The sequence below is a fragment of the Arachis ipaensis genome, chromosome B7 (assembly GCF_059453495.1).
Source record: "Arachis ipaensis isolate K30076 ecotype BB chromosome B7, ASM5945349v1, whole genome shotgun sequence".
Lineage (NCBI taxonomy): Eukaryota > Viridiplantae > Streptophyta > Magnoliopsida > Fabales > Fabaceae > Arachis > Arachis ipaensis.
Window position 1 is genome coordinate 4,295,911 of NC_142442.1, and position 20,054 is coordinate 4,315,964.

General features: G+C 35.4%; 1 protein-coding gene across 2 annotated transcripts; it reads right to left on the bottom strand.

Moving 5' to 3' along the window:
- Positions 1–11,453: 11,453 nt before the first annotated feature.
- LOC107608775 (uncharacterized) lies at positions 11,454–15,339 on the bottom strand. Of its 2 annotated transcripts, XM_088493857.1 has the most exons (4): positions 15,133–15,339; positions 14,193–14,794; positions 12,311–12,952; positions 11,454–11,846 (listed from the first exon to the last, which is right to left on the bottom strand). In XM_088493857.1, the coding sequence occupies exons 1-4, from the start codon at positions 15,143–15,145 to the stop codon at positions 11,691–11,693; spliced, it is 1,413 nt and encodes a 470-aa protein (XP_088349983.1). In that variant the 5' UTR covers positions 15,146–15,339; the 3' UTR covers positions 11,454–11,690. The 2 variants fall into 2 exon arrangements, with proteins under 2 accessions (XP_088349983.1, XP_016165994.1); XM_016310508.3 differs by lacking the exon at positions 15,133–15,339 and having other exon boundaries at positions 14,193–14,900.
- Positions 15,340–20,054: the final 4,715 nt, after the last annotated feature.

The following is a 20,054-nucleotide window of genomic DNA, read 5'->3' on the forward strand; positions in this document are numbered from 1 at the left end:
GGTTTATGTCTTTCTTTGTTTAAATATTACAATGAAAATTTTATAATTGTCTTTATGTGAATATATTTTTTTGATCCTTGAATGATAGATTATATGGTTAGATTTTGATATTTATAAAAGTATTATTTTTGTTTAAAGTGTGGCTAAATAAATAAACTACACTTTTAACCAAAGCATATTTATAAGAAGATATATTTGCCATCTTCATTGTAGTATCCACCTCTTTATTTTGGATCAATAGTTCATACAATATGGTTTTTTTTCTTTCGTCCAATTAGTATGTAACACAAAGAATGAACAGCCCTAAATGAGCCCAAATAACTTCAGCCCATTTACCAAAAATCATTCTCAAATCATAATCACCAAACTCATTAACCACACATTGATCTTAACGTAAACCTCCAACAACACCTGATCTCTCCTGTTTGGGTCACTGTGCTGTCAGGCTTTTCGGAATGCGAGCCCTCATGTAGAGCAGAACTGTAGAAGTATTTGTTCCACGCGTCACTCCCTTCTCCATACACATCAGAATCTATAGGTATGGATATTTGTGTATGTCTATACTAGAGAATTTGCCTTTGTGTAAACGTGATAGCTACAAGTCACTTTTTGTTTTTCGTGTGTGCGAGAGAAGAGTGTATTTTCCAATGATGTGAGAAGAGAAGTGTTTAACTTTGTTACGGGAGCTACAAATTGGTGCCTTCGATTTGTAATTTCGAATATAAAAAAAATTTTAATGTTAAAATCGGACCGTCCGTTTTTATTTCAAAAAATAAAAAAAATAAAAAATACAAAACGGACCATGCGATTTGTAGTTTTTTTTTACCAAACAAATCGGACTCTCCGATTTGTAGTTTACTTTTTTTTTCAAATAAATCAGACCGTCCGATTTAAATAAAACACCATATAAAAAAAAACACCTAATCTTCAATAACAATGTATTATACATATATTTAAACAATATAAAAAAAATTAGCCAGCTACAAGTCGTTAAATCACTATCAACTTCACATCATACGTTTTTACCAATTTTAAAAACCATTTTGAAAATTACCTCGTAAAAAAATATGTCTAAAACAAAAGAGTAAGAAAACATAGAAAACTTGATTTCAGAAGAGTAGGATCGGAAGTGAGCCGAGTTGAGATGAGCTAGACCAAACTTAAGCTTGGTTCACAAAAATTGAGCTTGGCTCATAGCTCGACTTATTAACAATCGAGTCTATTTCTTAAGCTCAAGCTCGACTCACCGAGAACTCACGAGCTGGCTCAAATAATAGAAACATAAATACATAATCTATAATTCTATATCAATAAATTATAACTTACATATTTTAAAAAATATTTAGAAAGATCAATTTTATATATTATTTATCTATCAATAAATTATAAATTTTTTATTTATGTTTTACATCAAAATTATATGTAAAAAATAAATATAAAAATTTAAATAATTAAGATCATTAATATATAATAATAATATATTATTATTTCATATGTATATATATAATATTAAAAGTATAGATTAAATGTGTATATATGTGTGTGTGTGTGTAATTGAACCAGTTTACGAGTTGATGAGCTCGAATTGAACCAGTTTACGAGTTAATGAGTCGAGCTCATCCAAGCTCAAGTTCGGCTCATTTAATTTATGAGCTCAATTCTAAGGTCAAGTTTGGCTCACCAGCTCACGAGTTTAGCTTATCGAGCTATTAACGAGTCAAACTCAAATTGGTTTATGAGCTGACTTGACTCACTTCCAACCCTACTGAAGAATAAAAAAATCTGATAAACCAGCCAATCAGAACGAAAAAGTTTGCACTTGATTTCACACCGGACACAAAGTAAATAAATAAATAATATGAAATAACAAATAGGGACCCAATATGATGCAACTGAGTTAAGCCCCACTTTGGTCCCTGAGATTGACGAGTTGACTGATTTAGTCCTCCAGATCCAGATTGCACCAAATTAGTCCCCCAGATTCGAAAAAATGCACCACGTTAGTCCTTTCCCTATTTTCCGTCACCGGAGGTCTGACGCCGTTAGTGACTTGGCAAATATTACCACGCTGGACACAGTAACGGTTGTATGACATGGCCTAAAGTTTGAATTGCTCCAATTTAGTCCTTATCCCCCTTTTAAAACCTAAGTTCACCATGTCACCCCATCATCTTCTTCTTCTACCCGTTTCTCTCTGGTTCTTCGTCTCCTGCTCCCTTCCAAGTTTACCAGCATGATTGCAAGTGGGAGCCAGAGTTCCATGCGGTCCAACAGTAGGAGTTCCAGTCGAAGTAGAGGGTCGGTTGTTCCACAGTGGTGTGGGTGTGGGTGCCGCCCTGTTCTTCGGTGGTCCACAACAGAGGCTAACCCTAACAAGCCATTCTTTGGGTGCCCTAACTACAATGTTAATGGTAAGAGGTGGTGTGGTTTGTTTGTCTGGGCTGACATTGGAGAAGAAGACCTGAGAGGAAGGGTAATGTCTACTGTGGATGGTGACCAAGTTAGGGTGGATTTGGCTTGGAGAATTAGGAAGATAGAAGCTGAAATTAGAACCCAAAAAATGTACATTTTAGGTTTGGCTTTGTTTGTAGTTTTTGTTGTGGGTTTTATGTTGGTAGTTAAAGCTTGAAGATGAGTTTGTGTTTCTGTATTCAGGGTGGAAGTGTATTAGAAGAAAGTAAAAATTTTCTTCTCAGATGTCATATTTGTTTTCTGTCATTCAATGAAATTGCTGAAAGAATTTGCAAAAAAATGCATGTGAAGTAGCATACTTGAAGCTGGAAGAAATTGTAACAATATCAATATCCATATCAATAAGTTTTAACAAAAGTAACAATAATCCTGCCTTACTAATGACAACTGTTTAGACAAAATACACCTTAGCCAAAGGCCACAAAGTGCCATGATTGTCATAATCTATTCAGATATACTAAAAGTCTACTGTCATAAATTCAGGCCACAAAACAAAAAGCATCATTTACAAAAAGCTGTCAAGTTTCATCCAAAATAGGCAAAAAGAGGATCATCTTCATTTCTTCTTCCTTGGTGGCTTGAAGCCAGGTGTTGGGACAAATTTGAGGAAGTTGGCCAGTCTTGAAGATGTGGCTGAGCTTGCTCCTTGTAGTGGATCCACAGTAATCGAGCCTGATGGTGGTGTGGAGGACCTCCTTCTTGTCTGCAACTTTGATGGCCTCGCAGGTGGATCCTGTTTCAGTAGGACATAAATTCAATTCAACGTGGACAACAATTTTGAGGTTGATATGTGAAACTAAATGCAACTACCTCTTGACTATGTTGGGACTGTTGTGCATCGGAGTAGTTTGGCTGGGAGAGGTCGATCTCAACTGGTGCAGGTGGCTGAGCAGGGGCTTCTGGAGCAGCTTGAGACGGTGCTTCTGGAGGAGGCGGAGCAGGTGCATCTGGAGGAGCTTCAGTAGGTGCTTGTTCAGTGGGCTTTGTCTTAGCAGCAGCTGCAGCTGCATCAGCAAGAGCTTGAGCAACATCAGCAGCTCTCTTTTTTGGACAACCCCTCTTTGTGTGCCCCTTTTGTAGACAGTATTTGCAGGTAAACGGTTTTAGTTGTCTCTTTAGAGTCCCAATTACCTTAGACTTCTTGCTTCCCTCATTACCCTCATCTGCATCCTTTCTCCTTTTCTTTGTTACTGGTCCAGGCTTCTTCTTTTTCTTTGGAGCTTGTGGTCTATTCTGGTCAGATTTTTCCCAAAGAGATTGTCCAGGCAATGGATTTATGTAATGTGTATAGGTGTCTCTATATGCGTCCATGGTGAGCCACTTATGGCAGAAATCTTCAGGCCTCTTATTCACCCTTGCGAGGGCTGCACACGCATGCACACAGGGCATTCCTGAAGGAATTAACAAAGTAATGTGTCATTAAAGTATTTAACACAGTTCTCTTGGTTAATAAAGAAGTATGTAATTACCTGTTAGCATCCAAAATTGACATGTGCAGAGTCGCTTGCCCAAATCCACTACCATGTTAGTTGGATGACCATGAACTTCAAACTTCTCATAGTCATCATCCCCTGTCCAGATTGGCATCCAACTTTTAGACTCCTTCCTGATCTTGTCCAACCTACTTTGAACCACTGGTGGTAGCTTTCCTACATGCTTGGCTAACTTAACTTTGTTTTTAGCGATTGTTCTCAAAACAAACATTCTGACCTCCTCAAGTAGCGTGATGATTGGCTTGGCCCTTGCTTCCTTAATTCTTGCATTAAAGACCTCGCAAGCGTTATTGCAGATATTATCCAGTTTAGGAGCATGACTAAATGCTGACTTTGTCCAGGACTCCATAGGCCACTTGTTCAGGTAACTCCACGCATCTTCATTAATTTTTTTAATCTTCTTCATATTGTCAGAGAAATCTTGATAAGTTGTTGATCGTGCGCATTCCCAAAGTAAACCCTTTAACTCTAAATCCTTCCACTGCTTGTTAAAATTTCTCCATAAGTGCCACACGCAGAACCTATGGTGGACATGAGGCATGACCTCCTGGACTGCAGACAGCAGGCCCTGCATGTGAAACAGAAACAATTCGTGATACATAATAGTCCCTGAGTTACACATCGTGATATATAATAGTCCCTAACTTACAAATCATGATACATAATAGTCCCTGACTTACAAATCGTGATACATAATAGTTCCTGAGTTATAAGTCGTGATACATAATAGTCCCTAGGAGCATAGTTCACATAAAACTCAAACAGTATACAACAGTAACAACATTCAGTTCATAGCTTTATACAACTAAGTTTACATCATACAATTCAGTTCACAGCATACTATGCACAAGCAGTAAAGGCATTCAGTTCACAGTAATACAATTCAGATCAAGGTACTTACATTAACTAGCAATAGGCTATACCAATTCTAATACAACAACCTACTAGGAAAGGGCAAACAATAGCCATTTATATTTACCTTCTGCATGTCGTTCATGAAGCACCATTTGTTTTCTTTATAGTCTCCAAGGTCCTCATGGAGTAGCTCCAGAAACCACCTCCAGTTCTCCATGTTCTCGACATCCACAATTGCCCATGCTATAACATAGATGTGATGATTTGCGTCCTGACCCACAACGGATAGAATCTGGCCTCCAGTTTGAGTTTTAAGGAACGCACCATCTAAACCAATCAGTCGCCTGCACCCAGCCTTAAAACCATTCTTGCACCCACTAAGACATACATACATCCTCTGAAAGATCACATTTTCATCTGGTTGGGGGATGGTTCCTATTCTAACTGTTGACCCCGGATTACACTTCAATAGAGTTTCTCCATAGTCCCTTACCATTGCATACTGGGCCTTCTCATCCCCATACACCACAGCTCTAGCGTCTGCCAAGGCTCTAGAAATTGAATTCCTATTCAGCACAAGATCACACTTGGACTTGAAGTATACAGCTGCCTCACATTGTCTTAAGTTAGGATATTTCCTAACCTTCTTCACTAACTTGCTAGTCAACCAATTCCTATTTGCAGCTCGGTTGGAGGCCTCTCTAGCACAAGTGTGGTCGTCATTCAAGGTTTTTATCTGCCAACATGTCTCCTCGTGGTCTCGTGATGCATATACCACCCACTTGCAATCCTCAACTTTACAAACAGCCCTGCATCTCACAGCATCGTTCTTAATAAACTGAATCCTCCTACCTTCTTGAATTGTAAACTCTCTCACTGCCTCTCTGAACTCCCACTTTGTATTAAATTTCATCCCCACCTCAAGTTTTAAATCACCGAATCGAATACCATCTCTAAATACTGGGAATACATCATCTGGCTCTTCTTCAAAAAATTCTTCATCCGAAGGAGGAGGAGTCTTCATTTCCTCGGAGTGCCAAGAGTTGGCACCATCAGACTCTGCTCCAGGATCATATGAGTTGTCCAGATTTTCATCTCCGGTCACAGGCACTTCTAAGAAACTCAAGTCCACATCACACTCCTCATCATCCACAACCAATGCGTCATCATCGTTAAGAAACTTCCTCTTAGACTTTGCTAGTCCCTCAGCAGGTGCATGCTTCGAGCCAGGCTCTCTCCTCTTGGTCTCACATTTTTTAACAACATCATCATCAGTTGAGCTATCATCTCTCCCAGGATCATATGAACTGTCCTCTGTGGTGTGTTCATCTTCAGAAGAAGACAACCTCAGCACTTCTTTTTTCTTCTCATGTTGCTTCCTAGTCCTCACTTGTGAAGTAGACCTTGTGCAATAGGCTTTAGCTCTGATTTTGGGCTTTGCCTTTGGGTTGGGCTTAGACACAGAATTTTTGTTGGGCTTGGACTTGGGCTTAGAGGCATTCTTCGGGTTGGCAGTGGCCTTCTGTGATGAGGTAGTATTGGCTTTTTGATTTGGGTTGACATTTGAATTGGGTTTCAGTTTTGGGGGAACTGGAGGAGTAGTTGTAACATGCTCTGCAGTAGTAGCTTGGCTAGGATTAGAGTTGGGTGTGGTAGTAGGATTACTGTTTTGGGTTGTTGGGTTACTAGCACCAGGATCTGTTGGTTCTATGGTCTTGGGTGGTGAGGTATTATGCATTGGTTCAGTGCTCTTGGTGAATGGAGTCTCATCAGCAGGGGTAGTGGGTTTATTAGCTGGGTTTGGGGTTTCATCTTGTAGGGGTTCATGGTCATCTTCATCACTAGGCTTTCTCAAATCATCATGGTCACCCTCAACATACTCCACAATCTCATTTCCCTCAAGAATTTCTGGTGTTGAAACTGCATGCTCAAAGTAAACATCAACCAGCCCCTCATTCTTTTCACCCATGAAACACATCTCTCTCAGCTCATCATCACAATTCAGAGCTCTTAACCCAACTTCTAAACTCCTCCCAGGCACATGCCACCAACATTCTCCTATCCTATCATATCCTAGTTCCTTATAATAATTTCTCACCCAAAAAACATCTAAAGTATTTACATCAATGTCCCCAACGCATGCCTTCTTATCAGGAGAATATATAGTCATCCCTTTTTCATCTTTTTGAAATTTTCCCCCATGGTGGAACATTATATCTAAGTGCACATCCATCTGCATGATTAACAAAAATTTCTTTTCAGAAACAGTTCCACACAATGATCCCTTTAACATACTTTTCATCAACTACATTCATACATTATAGAAACATATATCAAAATAAAACAAATTTATCCACCATCAGAACAGAGCATGAAGACAATCCCCAAAAAAACAGTTGCAGACAACATCCAAATAAAACCCTAGCCCAAATTCCACTACAAACCTTATGGAAAAACAACTTACAAAGCAATAAACTATGATCAACAACCATCAACGCATTCCCTAAAATTTGAAAAAAAATATTTTTAAATTCTTCACTAACCTCGGTGACGGAACAGAAGCTCCTTGTTGCAGCAAAGTCCCTCCTCACACAACTGTTCAATGTTTTCTTGCGATCAAGCAGTCTCCGGAATCCTATTGCTTAGTCGTTCCTGATTTCAGTGACTAACGGAGGAGAGACGTTTTTCCTCTGTGTCAGTCATGGAGGGGTTGAAGACGAAGAGTGAAGAACAACGAGGGAGAGGCCAACGTTTTGTTTTCCTTTGCATAGAAACGACGTCGCTCAAAGGGGGATTTTAGCGCCAATCTACAAACGACGCCGTTTCCACCGTGTCCAGCGTGGCAATATTTGCCAAGTCACTAACGGCGTCAGACCTCCGGTGACGGAAAATAGGGAAAGGACTAACGTGGTGCATTTTTTCGAATCTGGAGGACTAATTTGGTGCAATTGGGATCTGGAGGACTAAATCGGTGCAACTCGTCAATCTCAGGGACCAAAGTGGGGCTTAACTCTGATGCAACTATGAATTGTTAATAACATTATTACCTGATCTTACAAACATAAATTGTCAAATAACTGAATAACAGCTCTTCAACTATGATGCAACACACTTATTCCAGCAGATAATAAATGTCTAGGAAATTCTTTAAATCTTATTTGCCACTGAATTTCAGATTTCGAAAAATCTAAGTTGGAAAGTGACATTTTAGATTATTTTTAATGAATTTTTTACTTAAATAAAAAGTTAAATGTGTAATGATACTGATACGTCACTCTTATCTTCGGTTGCACAAAAAGTTCGGTACGTGAGTCAATAAACTCGGTCCCGTATCAATCGCCCGAAAAGCTTGGCACGAGAGCAGAACCGGAACAGCACCTCCCAGCTAAAAAATAGGAAACGTGCTCAACTAGTTTAAAGCACCAAAACAAAATAATGTAACCAACCTACAAGCTAGGACTTATCCACTAACGGGTAAAAATAACTCCTATAAAACCGAGCTAATATTCTCGGTTAGGTTCAGGTTCTATCACTCTCAATCTTCTACTCTTTACTTGAAACTCATTCACTGAAAATCATTACTGACTTGAGCGTCGGAATATCTTATGCAGGTATTCTCGCCGCGGTGTTTGATCTTGACCGACGTAAAGCTCTTCCTCTTTGTTGGCGACTTACTCGGAAACGCTTAAACTCGGCCTCCCTAGTGTTCGGACGAACCACATACAATTCTCTAAATTGAATCAAATTATAGCGTTGTCCTATTTTTTTATATAAACCGCGGTTTTGAATTATTAATATTCGTGGTTAAAAAAATATTTACTAAAGACATAATAATAAGAGTAAATATTTTTTTTGGTTTTTGACTATTTATCCGATCTACCTCCTAAAAATTTAAAAATTTAAATTAGTCCCTTATCTACTTTGATATATGTACGTTCTGATGGCTGAAGAATGAAAAATGAGGATTTTGATTAGGGTTTAGTTCTGCCTTTTCTCTGTTTACTAGTTACTAATACTAGCTCTCACTCTCTCAGGTCTCACCAGTCACCAGTTTTTTCAATTACTTCTTAAGGAAAAAACCGTCAACACTCAGATTTATTCTGTCCCTCACATTTCAATTCGAATGTTATTTTTAGCTCAAATTTTTTTTTATTATTGTATGAAAAATAAACTTCACGTCAATAGAGAAATACTGAAATAGTTAAAAATAAAATGATATTATACGAAACTATTTTTTAGAAAAATATTGTATGTACTAATAATAAAATTTGAATTTGAAATAAAGTTTAATTTTCATGCACTGACAGTATAAAATATTTTACTGACGGTGTAAATCCTATAAAATATCACATAGTCGTGCAATTACAACTATAGTAATTTTTGTTAATGTAACATTATGTGATTGGATATGTTAGAAACAAGAGACTAAATTGGAGAAAGAATTTGTGTATTATTGAGTGTGTTGATACAATATAGAAGGGTATTTATAGTGTTAAGAAAATCGAAATAATAAAGACGTAATATCCTATAATAAATATTTAGATATACTAAATAATGCTAATTGATCCTAATTATATTCTAACATCTCCCTTCAAACTCAAGTAACAACTTGAGTTTGAAACTTATTTAAAACAACGACATATAGAGAAAAAAACTGCATAAACTGATAAAACGGGTGTAGACGAAACTGCTGGAAGGAAGCGCAGACGGAACTGCCGCAAAGAAACACGGAACTGCCACAAGAAAACGCAGACAAAACTGCCACAAGGAAACGCAGACAAAACTACCACAAGAAAAGCAGACGAAACTGCTAAAAGATAGCAAAAATTATATGATTTCTTCGGAAAACAGCGGATGACATTGGTGTTTGATTATTCGACTCAGAAAGACACAAGACGAAGAGAATATGCTAGTCGGTAAGGTGAAAAAACATTAAAGAAGTGACAAAAAGGAAGGGAAAAAATGGCACGGAAAAAAAGTATGAAAAATACGATAATTTTAACAGAAGAAAAACAACATATCCTCCTCAAGGAGGATACCATGGCTCTGATACCATGTTAGAAACAAGTGACTAAACTGGAGAAAAAATTTGTGTATTATTGAGTGTGTTCAAGTTGTCTGGAATGATACAATATAGAAGGGCATTTATAGGTGCTAAGAGAATCGAAATAATAAAGACGTACGGAACTGGCACAAAGAAACGCAGACGGAACTGCTTCAAGGAAACACAAACGAAACGCAAACGGAACTGTCGCGAGAGAACGCAAACAGAACTACCACGAGAGAACGCAGACGGAACTGTCACGAGAGAACACAGATGGAATTGCCACGAGAGAACGCAGATGGAGACGGAACTGTCACGAGAGAACACAGATGAAATTGCCACGACAGGATGCAGACGAAACTGCCGAGGAACTGCCGAAAGAGAGCGAAAACTATATGATTTCTTCATGAAAATAGGTAAGCAGCGGATGACAATGGTATTTGATCATTCAACCCGAAAAAACACAAGATAGAGAGAACAAGCTAGTTAGTGAGGTGAGAAAGTATCAAAGGAGTGACAAGAGACAAGGGTATGACATTAAAAAAAAGTACAAATCTTCAAGGAGGATACCATGGCTATGATACCATGTTAGAAACAAGAGACTAAACTGGAGAAAGAATTTGTGTATTATTAAGTGTATTCAAGTTGTCTAGAATGATACAATATAAAAGGGTATTTATAGGTATTAAGAGAATCGTAATAATAAATATTGTTAGAAACAAGAGAGTAAACTGAAAAAAAAAGGTTTGTGTATATTCAAGTTGTGTAGAATGATACAATATAGAAGGGTATTTATAGGTGCTAAGAGAATTGAAATAATAAAAAACGTAATATCCTATAATAAATATTCAGATATACTAAATAATACTAATTATATTCTAACATAATACACGTGTAAAAGAGTTTTACACTGACAATACATCAAAATTAAATTCTTTGAAATATTGCATAAACTATAACTCGTCCTTCATGCTCCATATCAAATTCTATTAAAGAATATCAATGTAAATACATTATACATTGGTTATAATATTAGTTTTAAAACACAATTCATATAAGGAAAATTATTTACACTGTTCTAACCAATTATTATATCTAGTCACAAAAAGAAATTACATATCTTTATCCAGTTTTAGAATCCTAATTAAGTTGCTTAGTGTTACTTTAGACTCTAGAGATTATTTAAGGAAAATACTTTTAATCAGTTAGAAACACACATTAATTGCTAAGAAGCAATAACTCAAGTGACATAGTCTCCCTATACTCAATTAAGAGGTTGCGGGTTCGAGTCTCTATATCTTTGATAAAAAAAAAAAAAAGAAACACACATTAATTATTAAGACCATTTGTGTATAATACACGTATAAGTGTATAACTATCCGTCTCATTCTTCAGTTGCTTTTGCTAAATACGATCACCATACACCTCACAAACATTGATGTCGCTGTGAATGTCTGAATGACCATGAAAGGGATAGCACCCATCATTCACATCTTTAGAGGGAATGGAGACTTGTCTATTTCAAACCCGATGAGCAACACCATTTTACATTTGAAAGAAATCATTATAGTCAGGAAAGAACTAACCAATGCAAAAATCAACTAAGTTCCATCAAAATCATATACTTATACATAACGGTTTAGAGAGTAATGCTCCATAGCAGAGCAATATCCAAATGGGTTCATCATCAATTGTTTCTACAACCTTCAAATAGGAAACAAACTGAAGTTCACCAAGAAAGCTAACATAAAAATGGTGAACGAGCAATCAACAATTCCTTTGATTAACAACAGCTAGCAAACCAATTTCCGACTTGATGGCCAAGCCTACTCTGTGACTCTAACATAAAGGGATGAGAGCATTCGCGAAAATGATAATTTCTCACACCAAATCGATGTCTTGTCAAGGATCCTTGCCGCCAGGTCTGCCACTTCCTCAGTTGTCACAACCAAGAGGCTTGGTATGTTGAGAAAGTCCGCAACCTACACATCCACATCCACACAGCATTGCATTAACTATTAGCAAAGCACTAACTAGCAAAGAAAACTTTGCTCCCAAACCAACTTTGATCAACATAACACAAAACTTGGGAGGTCCCTTGGAATTTGCAAACGCAGAGTAAATTTTTTTAGCAATTTTGATACTCCTATGACTCCCACATTACAACATAAATGCACCAAGATGTGTTATTTGTATACATGTGATAACTATTAGTATCTAACTTACTTCAAGAGTGCAAAACAAGAAATATCACATAAATTCAAGTGAGATGAAGTGAGTTTTGCTATTAAGGACTTAGGTTCTAACTTCTAAGATTCACCTCACATGTATCGCATTTAGTGTGAATATTTTCCAAAAATTTATGTAGCAGTTAACATCAAGAACAATAATCAAATGCATCTGACCATGACTAGATAGATACATGACTCAAGTCAAGTGAACTCACTGTATCCAAATGTGGGAGAATGCATCGGTTACGCTTGAGGAATTCTGTCATCCAGCCTTGGAAATGGTCCACAATCAGAAGGCCCTCCCCGATAGGGTGGAAATCATGTATCTCAAGGAAATCATATGTCTTCTGACAGAAGTCGATGACCTGAGAGAGAACATGGCCAGTGCAGCTCACATTGATGTTCTCAGAATTCCCATTGTATCCAACAAGCTTTCTCAAGAACAGCGATTGATTAACGGCAACAGGCACAAACATCTCTAAGACCTTTCCATCAGAACTTGTAAGGGAAACATGGTTCAATTCTTGATGACGGTAGTCACCACAGTAAAGAGAAAGGCAGATATTCCTAAAGTCAGTGGACATCATGAGAGCCTGGAATTCCTCGAGACGACTCTTGCCAAAATCTCCTGTTTGAGTGAACCAGTCCCTAAAGCCTTTACAGGCAACAACACTGCCTCCTAATAACTTAGCGCGGTCCAATTCCTCTAGAATCTCTCTGCTACGGTTGTTGTCCACACCAGTGAAATAATGGAACATTTGGCTGAACGAATACTCGTTGGTGTGGCAGCCACCATGGCGCTCTAGCTCCTGAGTTGTCATAGCCAATAAGCTCGGGATCTGAAGATCTTCCGCAGCCTACCAAACACGATTGACTCAATTTAGTCCCTCAAACTGAAATCGTTACACATTATGATCGCTCAAACTTCAATTGACCATATTTAATCCCTTAAAATTGGGTTAATCGAATTTTGATGACTAGATTGAGTTTTATTCGACTATCCAATCCCTTAAAATTGTACAACTATTCTATAGCCAATAGAATATTTGTACAATGTGTATAATGAGCTATTTATTTGGCTCAATATGAGTTAAAAAATAAACATCATCCATACTATTCAGAATAACTATCGGATACAAAACATGCCATATCAAAGAGTCACATCCCCACATCCTACCACAACTAAATCATACCTCAATTTTAAACCAATCTCTAACATAAATTACTTACCGAAACCAACAAAATCATCAATAATTCATCACATATACATACTCATTCTCATCACCTTATCAACTATCATTAAGTCATCATTTAACATTCCATTTTTATCTCCAACATCAACCACTAAAACAATTACACAATTTATATCAACAATTATCATCTGAGGTACTAAGCATCCAACATACTCATGCATTCACACCTATCCTAACGTCATCTAGCCTAAATTTTCACAAGACATTATATATTAAATATGAGAAACCTAAACTATACATTGGCTGATTTCCTGGTATAACCCAAAGACACCACCAAAAGGTTCAAACTCAGCCCCAAGAATCCAAAGCAATGACATCCAAAGCTCCACCAAGATTCCAATGTTTACAATCAAGCTCCAATTTACATATATACACACCTAATACACATTTTCACAACCCGCACCGCCAAATTGGCGGATTTTGGCGGAGTGGGGCGGGGTGGGACGGGCCGGTCCGCAGGGTCAAAGATTTTTTTTTTATTATTAAATAAAAAATTGATTCCTATTATAAAATTAATAATTATAAAATTTTCAAACACTTTTTTTTGTTTTTGAATGTGTATAATAAGCTATTTATTTGACCCAATATGACTTAAACTCACCCATACTATCCCAAGAACGCTTGACCTTTCGGATCTAGAGTTCTATACCATGTCATGAAACACTCATCCAAAAAACTTAAGCTGATGGAAAAAAGTAATACTAATAATTATATCTCTAATACTACCCTAACACTCTCTATATTTCCTCTATTAATTGGAAACGGAACAAATTCGGTTAGTTCTATACTGTTTTTGTCTTGCCTTTAAATGAAACGTAATGAATGCGAAGGGAAGAGAAGTGACCTGATGCAATTCGCGGAGAATGGGACGGTTCCGGTTGATGAAGGCCGTGGACCAGCCCTTGTAGTTGGCGGCAATTTTGTCGACGATCTCTTGGAAATCACGTTTCTTCTGCAAGAAGAGGATGACCTCTGAGAGAACATCGCCGGAGACGTTAGTCAACGGGATCACACCACCGTTGCTGCCAACCGAATCAAGAAGGCCTTTCAAGACCACGGATTCAGCAGCGGCGACGCTCTTGTCGATTTCCATAACCCGTCCATCGGAGCTTTCTAGTGAAGTATGGCTACCTTTGCGTTTATGATCGAACCGACCAAAGTACACATTTTGGCAGAGTCGTCTAACGTCGCCATCCCTCACAAGCCTATGGAAATCATCGAGCTTATCGCTATCGCTATCCGAACTATTGAGCCAAGTTCTTAAGGAGACACAAGAAGAAATTCTGAAATTTCCAAGTTCCTCAGCCGTCGACACTGCCTGAACTATATCAGAGTGGCGCTGTCTGTTTTTTGTCATAGCAGTGAAATAGTGGCCCATTTCTCCGACGGTTGCTGACCGCCTGGTAGAACATGAAGAACGAAGGAACCGGGGTAATTGAACTTGGGCTAGTAGGCTCATTTTTTTGGTTATTGGAAGCATACATGTGATGTTCTGTGTTATGAGGGTATAGTGGTGCTAAACCAAGATGTGGGGCAGCCTTTTTTTACTTGTGCTTTAACAAAACGGATTATAAGAGTTGTTTTGAAAAGAAAATATCATAGTTAAATCGGATGGTCCGATTTGCAAGAAAAAACTTTTGAATTTTGGAAGAAGCAAATCGGACCGTCTATGTTGTACAAAAATTTTTCTTTTTAATAAAACGAAAATCGGACTGTCCGATTTCTCTTAGAATACTCGTACTATCCGATTTGTAGCTTCCTGACACTATACGCTTGTAAAATACGCTGCTTCTCCATGTTGCTGTCCTACACCATTACCTTCTCCATAATAAAATTAAAAAGTGGTTATTTGGACACGGTATTAGTTTCTCCCCTTTTAAACACCTTTTCACCATTACTGTTCAAATTTATTTTCCACTCTAATAGTCTAAACTCCAATCTAAATCTATTTTTTTCGGGGGTGAGTGGAAAATAAACATAAAAGGATCGGTAAAACTCGTTGACAAACTAAATTTATCACAATATTACATAAAAGTCCCGTATATAAATTAAATTCAATGAATTCGTATTATATATTATAGTACTAAATCGAATCAATTTTATTAGAATTAATAAAAAATAATGTAAATTGAAGTAACTAATTTCCAATTATATAGGAATAAAATTCGAAATGTTTATAATATTAACCCATCCATAATAATTTAATACAACTAGTTTCGAATTAGCACAATTTTATAGCACGTAGTAATTCAAATGGACTAAAGTCGAATTACATTTCCATAGTAATTCGAAAGAGTTAATTCGATTTATATATAGATATGCCATGGTAATAATTCGACACAAATTAATTCGATTTAGTTACGATATTATTATATATAAAATTCGAATTCAGTTATTTTGAATTACATTTCACCAAATCAAATTCTCTTAAAATGAAAAATTCTAAGAAATTAAAGAAAATCTAAACTATACTATTCAAACTGTGAAAATAGAAAATTATCTAAATCGAATCTATCAGTTGGACGGAGTCTTTCATATTGCTAGTAACGTTCATGAAAAAGTTAATGAATGAACTTTAATTTAATTTATTTTTTTAAGAAATAAATAATTTTTAGTGATGTTAAATCGCTTAGAAGTTTATTAGACGCGTTATTAAAATTTTTAAACTTTAAATAGTAATTAAAGTATTGATTTAGGGATAGTAATTTATTCGAACATTGAAATTACAAATGTATATTTGATGAAGGATAATTAAGTATTAGGACGAACAGTGATGACAAATTTTATTAGAATTTGTAAGTAAATGTTTTAAATGTTAGAAGTTTAACGTGGTTAGAAATTTTGTAAGAGTTTAATTGAATTTAATTTAATTTAGATTTCAAGTGCTGGAGTAACTAGACAATAGAAGATTAATAAGGATTTAATATAATTTAATTTATTTAAAAAAATTAATTCTTAAATGTTACATTATCGAAGCATTACAAATTTAGTTATAGTATAGAGTTCAGCTTTATTTTCTGAATATTAGATTAACTATATGTTGTTAATATTAATTTAAATAGGGTTAATTTAATTTAATTTATTTTCATTTAATTCGTAAATCTTAGATTAACTATGCTCAGGTTGTTTTTATTATAATTATTCATTTTACCTGATTTTTGTTTTTTAAATATTCATGGTTTTAAGAGAATTGTGTAATCGTCATGTAACCCCACCGATGTATCACTAACATGAGAAGACAGCACAATATGTCTCTAGATGATAAGATTATGCCGTACCTGCATACAGCCAGCTTAGCACATCTCGCGAGGCTCAACAATCACTAGTTTAGATTGGATGAACGGCTGGTCAGTGCATTTGTCGAGCAATAGTGTCCGAAGACGCATACCTTCCACATGCCATTCGGAGAACGCACGATTACGCTACAGGATGTAGCGTACCAGTTAGGTCTTTCCATCGATGGACACTACGTCAACGGATGTCTGACGGACTTCGAGCGATACATTTATGGCAGGCGACCTGCATGGGATTGGTTTGACGAGTTATACTGCATTGACAAGTTCACTGTGAAGTGCACTTGGATGTAAGAGATATTCAGTAACCTTCCACAAGATGCAGACGAAGAAACAGTCAGGAGGTACGCGACTACGCGATGACATACATCATGATGCTATTATCAATGCAACTCTTTGGTGACAAATTCGATACACACCTGTATATCTGGTGGCTACCATGAGTTGCGAAATTAGAGGACTTGGACGGATACAATTGGGGATCTGCCGCTCTTTCGTGGTTATACCGATGCTTGTGAGGTGTGGCCAATAGTAAATTTAATTTACTTTTCTCTCATTCGATGCCTTGATATGTTTGTTTGAGTGATTTAAAATTTTGAAGGCAACAATGACTTGAAAAAAATGGAAAAAAAGCATGCAAAGTGAAGAATTCATGAAGAAATGAAGATTTGCTAAATTCATAGCGACGCATATGCGTGACACACGCATACGCGTGAGAAGGAAGTCTACTAGGCGACGTGTACGCGTAACCCACGCGTACGCGTGACAAGTATTATGGGAGCCAAGCCAGATTTTTTTGCTGAGTCTGACGGAGGCATTTGAATGAAAGGACTGATCCATCTAACTTTTAAAGATGTCAAAAATTTAAAAGTATTTTGAAGGATTACCATGTGTTCATAACACGCAGTGGAAGAAAAGAAAGTAATCCTTAAAGATCTATTTTTGTGCTTAAACTTTATTCCAATAATAATATATAGATATAGATCAGATCTAAATACCTGTGTACGCTAGTAAAAATCACTTTCTCCTTCGATGGTACGAAGGCGCTATGCGTATCCACACCGAGACCAACCTTTGCTGTCAACTCCTTGACCAATGGACATCTGATCTAAATTGAGAAACCTCTTGCAACTCTTTGCATGCCATAAAATTCTTCTCCAAGAATTAGGCTCACATACATTTATGTGCGTAGAGGTAAAAGAATAAAACCCTTGTGTTTTATTCTCTCATTTTTATGTGATGCCTCTACTCTTGACATACATATATATAGTATGAGATTTGTTAATGATTTTAAATTTGATTCTCAATTCAAATTTAAATCATATCTTGAAATTCCAAATTTGAATCCTTCAAATTTTATGAATCATATCATAACAATTTAAAACATAATCGATTTGGATCTCATCCAAATTTATAATTCAAATTCAGAAATAGAATAACTAATTATTTTCAAATCTCATTTAATATTCTCAATTATCATATTATTATTATATTTTTGGTGCTAGCAAAGAATATAATAATATTCTATTTGACTTAATATAATTATTTATTTTATCAAATCAAAATAATAATTAAATAATTCTACAGCAAAGATTAGAACATTCGTTAGTGTGTGACCCCATAGGTTCAATACTAAGTGGGTAGTAAATTAGTCATACTAAATTTACTAATCAAGGTTGGCGTCTAGCAACACTCCTCAACGACCTGATAGTATGAAGTAATATATTTTTACTAAGAACCTTAGAAGAACAAAGTATAATTCCTTCCATCTTTCCAGCTCTTGGTTAACTCTTAGAGTATGGTTTAATTGTCAAACTTTAACTTGTTACCATTATTATAATGAACTGTGAATGACCTAAGAAACTTATTTCTTCATTCATTCAATCCCCTTGACCAAGGTTTTATTCATCTCATTCATTATAATCATAGAGCTCAAACTCTTTACCGAGAGTTGACGGATTCCTTATTGACTAATCATTAATTCTACAAGTATTTAAATCATACCTAATATCCATTCAACTAGCACCCTAGGGTATTAGGTGTCCAGAATCAAAGTATAATAAATACATTGTTAATTACTATGATAGTCGCAGGTCAAAGGAAACTCTATTACCATGTTCATCTTGAGAATATTCTATTGACAAATATGCAGTAATTATAACCATTAGGAATTCTCAAAGTGAGTCAGTTCAATGGTCATATCTCTATATGCACCATCTATATATATAATTTAATAAATAAGATCTATTAATCTTCATCCAATGAAGACCATTGTATATATATTGATCTTTCCGGATTATTAATGTCCTTTTTAATAATCCTATAACCAAGAACAATTTAGATTAAATTATAAAAGATTTATCTCTTAATATTATGATCACTATCACAATGATAAATCTCTAAATTTAATCAAGGACCTTATTATATTAACATTTTAATATAATAACAACAACAAATTATTTGACACATGATTGATTGGATTGTGGTCATACTTCTTATTCCCAACATATTTTTTAACGGTAAAAAATAAAAATATCTACAAAAAAAAGTTAAAAACTTAATTATCTTTTTACTCTTTTTGTAAGTATTTTTCTTTTTTTTTTTTTTTTTTGGCTATTCACAATTACACAAAGAACGAAACATAAAGTTTCCTATGCTATGCGGTGTGAAATCAGGTGCGAACTTTTTCGCTATTGATTCGCTGTTTACCAAGTTTGATTTTCTTACAACCTGGAAAGGGACCACCTGGAAAAATCACGCGGCGTAAGTCAAATTCCACATGTTATTTTTATAGTCAGAGTGCAACACACTTTACTTAACAACGTGTATAAACAACACTCTTCTAAAATAATAATTATAATTAAGAATTAATTATCTTTAAATTAATTACACATAATAAAAATTATATTTTTTACTTTTAATCTTTTTATTTATTATTTTTTTACAAACATTCATAGTTTAAACGAATTAATCTGATTTTATAGATACTTAAAAGATAAAGTCATCCACCATGAAAAATTTTACTCTCTATATGATTAACACTTTGTTTAAATATAGAAAAAACAAATGGAAGAAAAGGAAATAAGAAGTAAAAAAATAAGAGGAGAAAAAATAAAATAAAAAATAAAATTATTTATATATTGTTTGAATAAAAAATAAATAAATTTTTTTTGTTTAAATAAAAAAATATAATAATATAAAATTATATTAATATCTTTATAATAAAATAAAATATAAATATTTTTATTTATTTACATTTTACTGTATTTTTATTAAAGTATAGTTAAATACGTGTGTGGAATAAATGTCAAATAAATACCTTATTCGTAATACATTCTAATATGCAAATGCAATAACTCAACAACATGTGCACGATTCATAGATTAATTTTACGGCCCTTAACTGTTTCGTTG